This window comes from Trachurus japonicus, chromosome 14, assembly GCF_045865225.1.
Source record: "Trachurus japonicus isolate A0001 chromosome 14, Traja_1.0".
NCBI lineage: Eukaryota > Metazoa > Chordata > Actinopteri > Carangiformes > Carangidae > Trachurus > Trachurus japonicus.
This window is the reverse complement of record NC_140920.1, coordinates 6,932,241-6,944,579: the sequence shown is the minus strand read 5'-3', so window position 1 is coordinate 6,944,579 and position 12,339 is coordinate 6,932,241. Positions and strand designations below refer to the sequence as shown.

Genomic DNA, 12,339 nt, shown 5'->3' with positions numbered 1-12,339 from the left:
CATATACAAACACAGTAAAAAAAAAAAAAAAGAGTATCCTGTGAAAAAGGAAAGCATATTTGTCTCATTAAAGGGAAACTACTGTATTCAAGTCTGATCACTTTTTTGCTGTTTGACTTCCCTCCCCCCTTTGGCCATGTGCATTTGTTTTCCAGTGAGAAGGAAATCCATGGAGCGGTGGATGACGTTGTATATCATATATGTTTTACGATGTGTGTATTTGTGTAGTCATAAACAAGAGATCACAGATTACGTGAGTGTGTTTGTGTCTTGGTGCCGCAGATGGGACACCGGGTCGGAGGCTCTGATACAAGGTTGGTTTTTGGCCAAGAGACGCTAGGTGGAAGACAGAGAGCCTCCATTCTCCCTGTAACAAGTCATTAAACATCATAGTTACTCTAAAGCTGTTTAATTAAGGTAAAAAAAATCTTGCATAGTTCCCCTTTAATATCCAACATTGTACATGATGACAGGTTGAGGAGGAGGATGTATATGATCTGGAAGATAGGAAAACTAGAATCAGATTAAAAAATTGATGAATGAAAGGAGGAAAAACATGGGAATAAACTATATCTTCTTTCAGTTTTTGCAGTTTTATTATAGTAATGTTCCATTACATCTATGGTAATTTTTTTTCTCACCATCTGACCATTCCTGTGCCCTTGTCTCGACTGTCTTTCTCCTTCCTGGATGCTTTTTTTTTTTTCTTTCTGTCTGCTGACTCCTCCGACATCCCTTCCTCATACTTCACCCTCGACTATAATTACTCTTGGATTTTTCCATTTGCCTCCCATCGTCTTTCCGCTTCCTCATCCTGTGACTTCTTCTGCCCCTGGACCTTCACTCATCCCTGTTGACGGTCGTCCTCCTTTCTGTCCATACATAATCTTACCTTTCCACTCACCTGGAGTTGTGTTTTGCTTTCTGTCAGCCGTACCTCACTTCAATTTGACACAAGTTCACTCTTCCAGGAGAGTGAAGTAAAAAACATACACTTAACTTCAAAACGAAACTGGAGACTGGGCACAAGAATCACCGAAGTCTGAGAAAGTGAATGTGCATGCGATGATAGAAAGGCAGAAGACAAGACAAAAGATGGAGTTTGTCTCCTAATGAGGGCTGTGGGAGGAAAGACAATACGCTGATGATATCATCATAGCCTGGAGAATATGTCCCACTCTTTTACCGACCATCACCCCGTCTTTCCTCTGGACTGACGAGTCTCGCCTTCGGCTGCTTCCACCATCATTAGCCCATGCCCATGTGTTTTGCAGCATTCAACCAAGACTTAACGACGAGCTCATTTAGATAGACCTGTCACTGTGGTGGCTCTGCAAATGTCGTGTTATATGACTAACATTATCCTTATTGCTGAAGAGCAGCTCGTGGGTGAAAGTCTGCATCGCTCTGCTTCCACGAGCTGCTCCGGCCAACTTTATCGAGTCATTCCCTGTGTTTTCTGAGCAACATTATGGCTGCAAATGGCAACATCCCCCAAGAGGAACTTCTTTTTTGTTAGTATTTGCATCGAAGCACATTTGAGGTTGATGCTGTCGTTATATGGAGCTGCTTTTGTGTCTCGGTAATTTGTGGAAATCTCATGCGGTGCGACAGAGCCCCTCGGGGAAGAAGCCGGGCCGTCGTCCAATGAGGCTGAAATCAACAAAGCAATGTTGTGAAGATCAGTTCAGGGTTGAACATCAAGGATAAAAAAAAAAAAAAACACAAAGAGCAGGAAGTCAAATAAGAAGACTGATACCTTTTCTTGTCACATTATACAACTGTTGCTTTTCAGTGATGGCCAATTCATTCAAAGAAGAAACTACAAAGTCTACTGTGCACTATATACCCATCATCATCAAACAGTTAACACAAAACGTTAGCAAGAAGCTCACACAGGAACTCTATGTATCTGTATATGTGCATACTGTAGTATCTATATGTTTAAAATCCTAACTAAACAAGGCCTTAAATTCATACTTTGTTTCATCTGATCACCTTGTGAGTGGCTCCTCCTCCTTAAAACCAGCCTGTCTCCCTGTGTTACCATAAAAACACTGGCTCTTTGTGTGGAAATACCATCTCACATTACTGCCTGAGATTTCACTGTTATGGACGAGGCATTCAATTTTTTATCTCAGCCTTTTATTCACTAACGGCTTTGGAGAGTGGAAGAAATTCTCCATGCAGTAGACCACCTTCAGTCCAACACAGTGTTGACTCCTTAAGTCCCATTGAGAAAAAAATAAAGAAGACGACTGATGTGAACATATTAAGAGTGAGGAAATTCCAGTTGTACATAAACAGTTTGCAGCGTACGTGCACATAGAAAAATATTGTTACAAATAAAAACACTGCTGTCCTTGGGCGCAGGACCTTTAAAACAGAATCATTTACTTCCAGTGGCTGCAGAATATAAAGTAATTATCTTTTGCTCCAATTGTGTTTTCTTTTACTGTTTACATATTCATGTATTCATTTCAACTGAAAGAGGGAAAAACAAATCACAGATCCTGATACCTGGCCAAGTAATCTGCAGAGTCCTCCCGAAGGGTAATTTGGGAAAGAGAGACAACAGGCAGTGGAGGAGAGTGAGACGCTGAAGCAAAGGGACAGAAAAATGAGCCAGCAGGGAGAGAACTAATAGAAATCTCAGGAGATGTGAGTCCCTGATGTGGCCGGAGCACGAGAATTTAGAGGCTGGAGAATTGGACGTGGCACCAGGTAGCTGAGATGTGTGTGAGAGAAACAGAGTGACTTCCCTCTTTCCTTCTCCGTGTGGGGAATGTAAACAAGAAACAGAGGTTTAGCATGAGAAATGCCACAATTATGGTTGTGTTATTACTGTAGTCCTGGGTGCAGTAATATGGACTAAATGCAACACAATTTCGCTGCTCTTAATGAATACATTTCAGTGATGGATGACCGCCTCTGGGTTTTAAAGTATTAACATCTCGCTGGCCCTGGGAAGTTTGTAGCTTCATCACAGAGATGATTGATTTTATTTGATTCAAAATATTTTCCAATGGTATCGTTGAGACCATTTTCTGTGTGAAAACCCTCTGTTTTCAAATTAGTCAGTTGTCGTCATGACCATTCACAAACAGCTTCATATCAGTTAGACCTACCACCACCTACTGGACCGACGTACAGAGCCTTTACTCAGATGCACTAGGGAAAATAAATATTGGACTCGTCAACATTTTTCTCAGTAAATATATTTCTAATCGAGCTATTGACACGGAATTTTCACCAGATGTCGGTAACAACCCGAGTAACCCACTCATACAAAGAAATCAAAACATATATGTCCATGAATGAAGTTCTGTGTAATAAAGTGAAATGGCACAGGGAATAAGTATTGAACACAAGAAGAAAAGGAGGAGGTGCAAAAATGAATGGAAAGTCAAGGAAGCAGCTGGAATCTGTCAGTATTTAGAAAGTCCCCTGTCAGTGCTAATTAATATCAGCTGTTTTAGTCCTAATTGATGCCTATAAAAAGGTTTCTCATCATCAAGAAGCATCTTATGATGGGTAAAGCCAAAGAGCTCTCTCAAGACCTTCACAACCTCATGTTGATCAAAAAAAAAACATTGACAGCGTTTGTAACAGACGTGTTTCTAAACCCCTGAATGCACCGTTATCCAGAAGTGAAAAGAACATCATTTTCAACATAAACCGGCCTCGACCAGGCGCTCCTGCAAGACTGAAAAGAAAGCTCAGAAGAGTTGTTCAAGAGCCAAGGAGCACTCACAGAGAGCTTTAGACAGACCAGTAGTGTACCTAGAAAAACAAGAGATGAATACAATATAGTATGTATATGTGAATATTAAACTGTGTCTGTCTTCTGTCTGGAGATGAGATGGTGAGTCTCAGCTCAAAATGAGAAACCTACCAGCTTCAGGTTCGTCATTACAGCTATTTTTTCCACTTATTTTTTTAATCTGACCACATAAATGCATTCAGAGTTGGAGAGGTGATCACTGCTGAGCATCTCCTCCTGCTTCTTCTTCTTCTTCTGTCTCTTTTCGGCAAACTACATTTTGACAGAATTGTGAGCTCTCATGTGTGAGGTAGAGATTGTTTTGAGTTTATATTCATTCCTCCACGACACGACTCATGGGCTGTTCAATGCCCCTGTAAATGGACTTAAAGATGAGGAAAGAGATTCTGTTAAAATGGGGGAGGGGCACGTCTTTATTTGTGACAAAATGCACATCCACGAAATGTCACAGTGAAATTCAAAAGCATCGGAAAAAATTAGGTGTGAATATTTGAGGCAGAAAAAGCTGGAAATGAATTGTGTCCTGTGTCTAGGACTGAGTGGGACATACTGTGTCCCCTACCCCTTCCCCTACCCACCTAACAACCCCCATCCCCCCACCCTCTAAAAAAAAGAGAAAGAAAAAACCCCAAACAAAAAAGAAACCCTGTGCTTAGACGGAGAGAAAGGGAGAAAAGGAGAAGGGGGGAGGAGGAGAGCCATGCAGGCAGAGAGAAAGAGAAAAAGCCTCCTCTCTCTGCTCTTCTGCCAGCAAGAAGCAGCTTTATTACATAACAGTCTCAGGGCTTGGCAGCTCACATGCTTTTAAGGAAGACGTGCACGTTCCCCTGCACCTGAAGTCTCATGGCAGGGTGGGAGAAGAAAGACGGGGATGAGGTGGGAGCTGGAGAGACGAGGAGAAAAGTGACAAGGAACAAAACCCAGATGTCAGCGAGGAGACGGTTGGACTGTGACATCGACCGATCACTGTGGCTGAGATCAACTCCTGCTGCTGCTGCTGCTGCTGCTGATGATGATGTTGGAAATATGCGGTGCAAAAACAATAACCTGATCTACAACAAAGGGCTGCAACAGCTGTTTTAGATTTTAAATAAACCAAAAATGATAAAGCAAAAAATTGATTATGAAAAGCATTAGAGGGAGAAGAGGACATGCAGCATGGTTTCTGTCAGCGTGAAAGAAAGACATTCATCTAAATGTGTGGGATTTAAATTTGGAGGACATAGAAAGAAAACTGATCAAAATAAAGAATACAGTATGTTGTGATTGTGATTAAAAGACTGATGTAGCAGTGTCGGTGTGGAAATAAACAACTGCAGAGATTTCATCAAAAAGTGGGTTTGATTCAGGAGTGTGATCCAGCAGCCGGTGGATCACATCACTGCAGTGTCCACTGTTTAACTCCAAGCTCTTGTGTATCCCTACCTCTCTCCCTCTCTCTCTCTCTCTCTCTCTCTCTCTCTCTCTCTCTCTCTCTCCCCATGTTTCCTGTCTGTATCTTGACCCTCTGCTGTCAAACTAAGGAAGACAAAAAGATCTTTGCTGTACAGAGGAAATGCTGCTCGGCTCTGGGAGCGTGAGGTTAAGAACAGAAGGCAGGACGGTTTCCTGCTTATTCATAACTATCAGGAACAAGGGCACTGACATTCAGCCTGCATGGGCCACAGCACAGCCGTACAGTACAGTAAGAGGCTGCACTGGTGAAATGCTAATATTTGCAGGCTAACATGCATGATATGACAATGCCAACATGTTTGTCAACCCGTCTTAGCGTGTTAGCATGTCAAAATGATTCCTTAAAGAGGAACTATACAGGATTTGTAGCTTAACTATGTCAACTTTTTTTACCTTGATTAAACAGCTTTGGGGTAATTGACCCTTTGTCAAGGCCCCGCCCCCCACGGTTACTGTTGCTAGGTTGGACAAACAATGGTCACGGAAGGGTTAACTCCCATTGGAAACCATTGAAAATTAGGCAGATTTAAATTGCTTGTAAGGAAAATTTTAATTAACTTAAACATCAGAAAAATAGTGTCCATGATAGAGGACAGACGTGGCTAAAGAGCGATCGAACAGGCATTACCTGACTTTTCCGAAAAATGGGGAAAAATCATTGTTTTGGTCACTCACTAGCTAGTAGCTAACGACGCTAGCTAACGTTAGCTACAAGCTAACGCTTAATCTCCGCCGATCTCCCGTTTCTCCTCGTAAAACTTCACAAAGTTCAAAAGACATTAGCAGCGGTAATGTTACTTTGCTAGATAACTTTGAAGGTATTAGATCTTCTCTGTTAAAGAACACGACCAGAGAGTGGACTGGAGGATGAATGAGCTTAGCACTTCAGTACAGCCAGGGAAAAACAGGCTCACTTCTCATGAGGACTGCACACAACAACAAACAAAACTTTGCAGTTAACCCCTGACCTATGCCTAGAGCTCCCCCTAGTGGACCACCCCCAAACCCTATTATTAAGCTCAACTAACAGAAGGTTAAAGTAATATGTTATACATGGGCCAAGTAGCCTATGTTTATTGATGTCTTGGGTTTGGGGAATGGGATAAAAATGACTCCAGGAATACGTTCCAGATATCGTGAGTTGCTATTGCAGGAACCCCAGGCACATTTTAACCATATTGAAAAATTATTAAGTGGTTTTTGCCAAAAAACTTGCTGTCTACCTATCTCGTTTCATAGGGTTTCATTCCAGGGTTGTCCAACCTTAGAATGTTGTGCAACATGTGACATGGGGAGAAGCGCTCTGATTGGTGGAACAGCAGACCAATCAGAAGGCCAACAAAGGGTCAATTGTGATGGTTTAACTCTAACTTCCATCTAGCGTCTCTTGGCTGAAAAACAATTTTGCAAGATCAGTGTCGCTACCCGATCTGCGACGCTACCGGATCCGTGACAAAACTGGTCTGCGCATGCGCAGACCGGCCGCCATCTTGGACAGCTGCCTACGGCAACTCCACTTGGACAAACTTCATTTGGGCACTGCCCGATTTGCGTACATGCTTTAAGTTCTGTGAAATTAAAATACGGTACTGTGAAAATGATTAAAAAAATAAAATAAAATAAAATAAAAACCGCGTAGGTCCGTCATAAGACAGCCGCGGCAGACTCGTTTATTCAGTGAGTGTTGTGGTAGTTGTAATTGTTTGTGGTTGTCATGGTGATGAGGCCGGCGAGAAAAGAGGACAGTAAACATTAAAAGTCCGCCTGTGTTCCTGTTTTCTGAGCATCAAGATCCAGACCACCACAACCAACCCTCAATTTACATTACTAATAAAGTATTTAAAAAAATAAAATAAAAAGATAAACCGTCTGTGGCGACGCACATAGGGCAGTGATCCTAAGTCAATTCAACTAAGTTTGTCCAAGTGGAGTTGCCGTACGTGGCTGTCACGGATCCGGTAGCGTCGCGGATCGGGTAGCGACAATCAGCGCTGCCCCGGTGTCCCAACTCTCGTCTCTGCGGCCCCGCGACACAAACACGCTCTGTAACCCGTAATCTCTTGTTTATGACAGATTAAACTACATAAATGTATGATAGAGTACGTAGAGAGAGGAGGGAGGAGCGGAAAGGCGACCGGACTTACATAGTTCCTCTTTAACATGGAAACAGTAGCCTATAGAAAGTAAAGAAAAGGCTGATGGGAATTTAAGTAGGAGGAAATGTGAGCTACATTTCACTCAGCTCATCAAATGAACACTGATGTATCACTCATGGAACGGAGAAACCTTTGACCTGTTGCAGTCTTGGACCAACACTGACTCACTCAGTAAATATCTTCTTCATGGTAATTTATACTAAAACACACAGGTTTCCACGTGAACTCCCTGTTATTTAACGTATAAACGTAGTGTTTCAAACAGACCCGACTTTCAGCCACGACTTTCATTGGTTTTCTTTTTATTTAAAGACTAATGCAGAGAATCAGATTCTACAGGGCCATATCATAACCAAAAACCAAAACCAAAAAAAAAAAAAAAAGATTACCCAAAAGAAAACATTTACAGAAGGTTCACCATTTCTACATCCATCAGAACCCTTTGTCAGTATCACTGAACTACGAACACATTCCTGTGTACAGTATGCAGGTGTGTATGTGTTTGTGTGTATATCTGTGTGCATCTTGAAGGTGTGGTGGCAATGTCCATATTATGTAGACAGTCTCACTCTAGTTTCTCTTTCGCTAATCAACTTTTGTGCTTTAGAAAATTAGTTGTTTTTTTTTACATTTCAGTGAAAATCAGAACATATTTTGCTTGATAAAAATACAAGAAAAAACTCCAGTAGGTATCTAGGAATAACCAAAAAACTCGGTGTTGAAAAGCAAGAGCTGCTGAGAACTGCAATGGACCTTGCATCATAAACATAATGGAAGAAATGACAGATGTGCCTACAAATGTGATATTTACACGGATGCTCTGCATACGAGTGCGAAGGTAAAAGTCGGAAGCTCATGATTGCACTGTGCCTCATAGTTCACATTCCCTCTCTGTGGAGCAGGAAGTGTAGCAAAATCACACCTGGCTCAAAATGTATTTGTGAACGGTTTGGTTTCCTGCGTGGAAAACTAGATATAGGAGCTTTTCACAGAGATTCCCAACAGAAAAAGTCACTACAAAATTCACTTTTGTCTTTGTCAATGTCAAAAACAAAAAAAAACTCTGTGTTGCTCCCTGTAATTTCATTGAGCTTTGGAAAACAAAATAAACAAAATGATCCATTTAGCAGAAGAACATTTCAGCTGCTTCCATTTTTGTAATGACAAACAAGCTCAACGAGTGAAGAGAAATATTATTAACAAGGTGATCTTGTTACAGTTCTGCTCCTGTTGTGTGTGTGTGTTTTTTTTTTCAGTTCATTCACTTTATTGCATTTCTCTGGAGAAAAAGTGCAATCGACAATGAAAGCCATTTTCCCTTCGAGCACTGACAAAAAAATCCAAAGCGCAAACAAAAAAAAAGAGATAATCCACTGTTTTCTTTGTTGTCACCCTGTATAGCCATGGTTGAAAATAAAAAATAAAATAAAAAAGCTAATGGTTTGCACAGCTAATATAAAAGCCAAGCTTCATTTTTTTATTTCTTTTTCTTTCTTTTTTTTAATAATAGCTCGTAAATCTGCAACACAATGGTCAGGGAGAGAAGGTCAGTGATGTGGTTCGAAGCTGTCCTTGCATAGCACAAAGCTGACTACATAAATGTGATGTTATTGTTCTTCTAAATGTGCAAAATGCATAACAATAGGTTGATAATACAAACAATATTCATCATCATCTTAGCTAATATCTTCATTAATAGAATCAAATACTGTATGCATTATGTATTTTACATATGTATATATATTTTTTTCTTCATGATAATAAACATACATACAATAGTTTAGAATTCAAATATCTTTATACAACTCTTCATCCTGAACTTTTCAGTTCCTTGACCCTCTGCTTGTAGGTTAAGTGGCTGTGAACAGTAGACTGCAAAGACGTCTGCCTTTAGGGGAGGGGGTAAGGGGGTGGGGGGAGTAGACTCAGTATTGTTCATTATGATAATGCAAATAATAACAATAGCAACAACCACCAATGTCTTTTGAGTTTCCCTCTGGCGATAGTGTGATCTCTTCACCTCAGCGCACAAACACAGAGAGAGTTATAACATGCCTCGTGGCCTGGTCAGTGCCCTGTAAAACATATCTGAAGAAAAAAGAAAGAAGAAAGAGAGAAAAGAAAAGAAAAGAAAGCACACCCAGAACCTATAATGCAATACAATGCAACCCCACTCTTCAGCAAGAAATGTGGAGATTTTTGCGAAACAAAGTTAAGAGTGGGACCCGGAGGCTCCAGAGCCTCAGACGGCCGGTACGATGCGATTGTTAACTTTGACCAAATCGAAATATTTCCTAGATTCCTATATACAGCAAACAGATGAAACTACAAGTAGGAGGGGTCAGTGTAAAGCTACAATGGATATCACCCCCAGACTGAGTGTCAGGTTCAGGTCCTAAGAAAAGCCCTTGCTAATTAATATTGCTACATTAACAGAATTTAAAATGGACTGTTCAGAAACCTTAACGTGCCACATCAGAGAAGAAGCGTGTCTTTATCTTAATTTTTTTTTTTTTTACTAAGTTTAAAAAAAAGAGCAAGCAATGTTCAAGACGGAAAAAAACAAAACAAAAAACAAAAGCATTCTTTTCACATTTGCGTTAGTTTCTGTTGGTTTTTTCTCGGAAGAGGGATTGACATCATGCTACAAAAATATATTCATCTTCATCACTATCGTAGAACTACAAGACAAGTCCTCTGTGCGAAACACAGCGCCGGCTAAAGTAAGATTACAGTGCCACTTCAACTCAACGTCTCTTTCCTCTCTTTGTCTCTTTCTGTCTCTGTCCCTGTCTCTCGCTGTTGCTCACCAACAAGCAGCAACAAATGAGTCCAAACGGGCATGTGATACTGAAGGCAGTGTAGCTGGTACTTTCTGAGTGTTGTGTCTCAATTTTCAGCTGAAAGGAGAATGAGGGGTTTGGGACGGGGGGGAGGAGGGGGAGGAGGGGAGGAGGGGGTGGGGAGGGGGCCTATGGCGAACCTATGGGGTCCGGGGACACAGTGGGATGGAAAATACAGACGCGCCATCAATCAACAAAGTAAGAGCCATCACAGCTTCAACTCTGAAGTTGGAAAAGGCACATTTCCTCCGTCTCATTGTGCCCCCCCCCCCCATTCCCCCCAACCCCCCACCCCCACCCCCTCTGTACGTGATGCTAACTTTGCTATCAATGGCGGTTTTTTGGCAAACGAGGCCCCGTCATGAATAATCAAAAGCTCCAAAAATAAATAAAAAAAACAAAAAAATACGTAAAATAAAAGTGTTTTAATTCTAAATGTAAAAATGCACTCCAGGATTTGAAATGATGGTTTTTTTTGTTTGTTTGTTTTTTGTTTTTTTTACATTCTTACTCAATAACTAGTCAATCTCATTTTTACACTGTTGTTGATGTTGTTGCTGTTGTTGCCGTCAGTTCAGTGTGTACACAAACACACCGTTAAATGATATTTTTTACTTTGTTGTGAAAGCAGCTTTGAATGGAACGCTAACTTGGTGAGAAACAGTCACTTAAGCGTGAATTAGACCAGTATATATATATATTTTTGTATCTATATATATATATACTCTTTTTGTAGAAAGTATCATAAACAAGAACGAATAAAAATAAAAAGTTTACTTTTCCATGTTTTCAATAAACATACCCTTTAGTTACATTTTGCAAAGCTTAAACATAATATTGACATCTCTAACACTTGATAATATTTACAACGCTGTGAAAGGAAATTAATATTTTCAATGCTGAGCACAGAGATGATTCTTGGATTCTTGTATATTTTTTTGACCCCTAAATAAACGGTGTGTCCACTGAGACATGTTTTATTGCTATTGCAGAAACTCTAACATATTTTTTTTGAATAATGACATAATTAATCTCATAAAACATCTACTGAGAATGGAAGATATTTTGACAGAGACTGAGCGTTTAGCATTTTGCTGCTGATATCAAATGAACTAAGCCATCAGTCAATGTTGATCTGTTTTTCAAAGAAATAAACAGAAAAGATAAGATGTCTCGCCCATGCATATACACAAGTGCCTTTTTTTTTTTTTTTTACCGTGTCCGTGATATCATGTTCAAATCAAATCAAATCAAATCAAAATTGAAAAAATAAATAAATTAACCAAAACAAATAAATAAGAACAAGAAAACAAACATACAAACAAAAGCCCCTTAACAATGTTGGGCTATGTGCAGTTGTAGAATAGCATTCTCTTGGCTATATATTTATATTAGCATTTTCTTAGTAGCATCATCCCAGACCTAAACAACACCCTTTCAAAAGTCTGTATTGTTATCGTTCTTTTTTTCCTCTATTTAGTTTTTTCAAAATCTTCAAAATTTAGGTAAACATAGAAGCAATGCAACAACTGGGAGTTCAAACGAGCATGGACACCATGTCTGTCTGAAAATAAACACCTTTTTTCTCTTTTTTTTCTGAGGAGGAGAAATAAGAAAGAAAAATGAAATAATTACAGGTCATAATAAGTTAAAAGGAATGAAACATGGATTAGTGTGGATTATTGCCCATTCCCTGCAGTTTGGGCTTCTTATTCAAGTAGGTTGCCCAGTAGACCAGGTTAAAGGTTCCAAAGAGCAGAGGGAAGGCTATTCTGGCAATCCTGTCTATCTTGCTCACACTGTTAAAGGTTTTCTTGGCCTCTGGAGGTTTGGGCTTGGGCTCCTCCTTGGGTTCGGTGGGGGGTGGTGGTGCGCTTTTGGCAATCGTGGCCAATCCAGGGTCCCTGGCAATATTGGGGGCGAAGGCCGTAGCAGTGGCAGCTGGGTAGGCTGTGGTGTTGTTCTTCTTGAGCAGGGACTCCTTCTTCTTCTTTTGCTGATTTTGAAAAAAAAAACAAAAAAAAAAAACAATAAAGAGTTCAGATTACAGGCTCTGACTGTGACATACGTTATTTTACACAATGCTGGTGTGAATGGGAAT

The 12,339-nt window shown here is 40.3% G+C and overlaps 1 protein-coding gene and 1 long non-coding RNA gene across 8 annotated transcripts in view; one reads left to right on the top strand and one right to left on the bottom strand.

The window, feature by feature from the left end:
- Window positions 1-12,339, top strand: part of LOC146974141 (uncharacterized) — a 79,662-nt gene that overhangs the window by 9,954 nt on the left and 57,369 nt on the right. The window lies entirely within an intron of this gene.
- Window positions 8,639-12,339, bottom strand: part of gabra1 (gamma-aminobutyric acid type A receptor subunit alpha1) — a 28,863-nt gene continuing 25,162 nt past the window's right edge. For all 7 annotated transcript variants that reach the window (XM_085797246.1, XM_085797243.1, XM_085797247.1 and 4 more), the window contains exon 10: window positions 8,639-12,234. In XM_085797246.1, coding sequence (XP_085653372.1) covers window positions 11,908-12,234 — 327 coding nt within the window. In that variant the 3' untranslated portion in view covers window positions 8,639-11,907. The remainder of the gene's footprint in view (window positions 12,235-12,339) is intronic.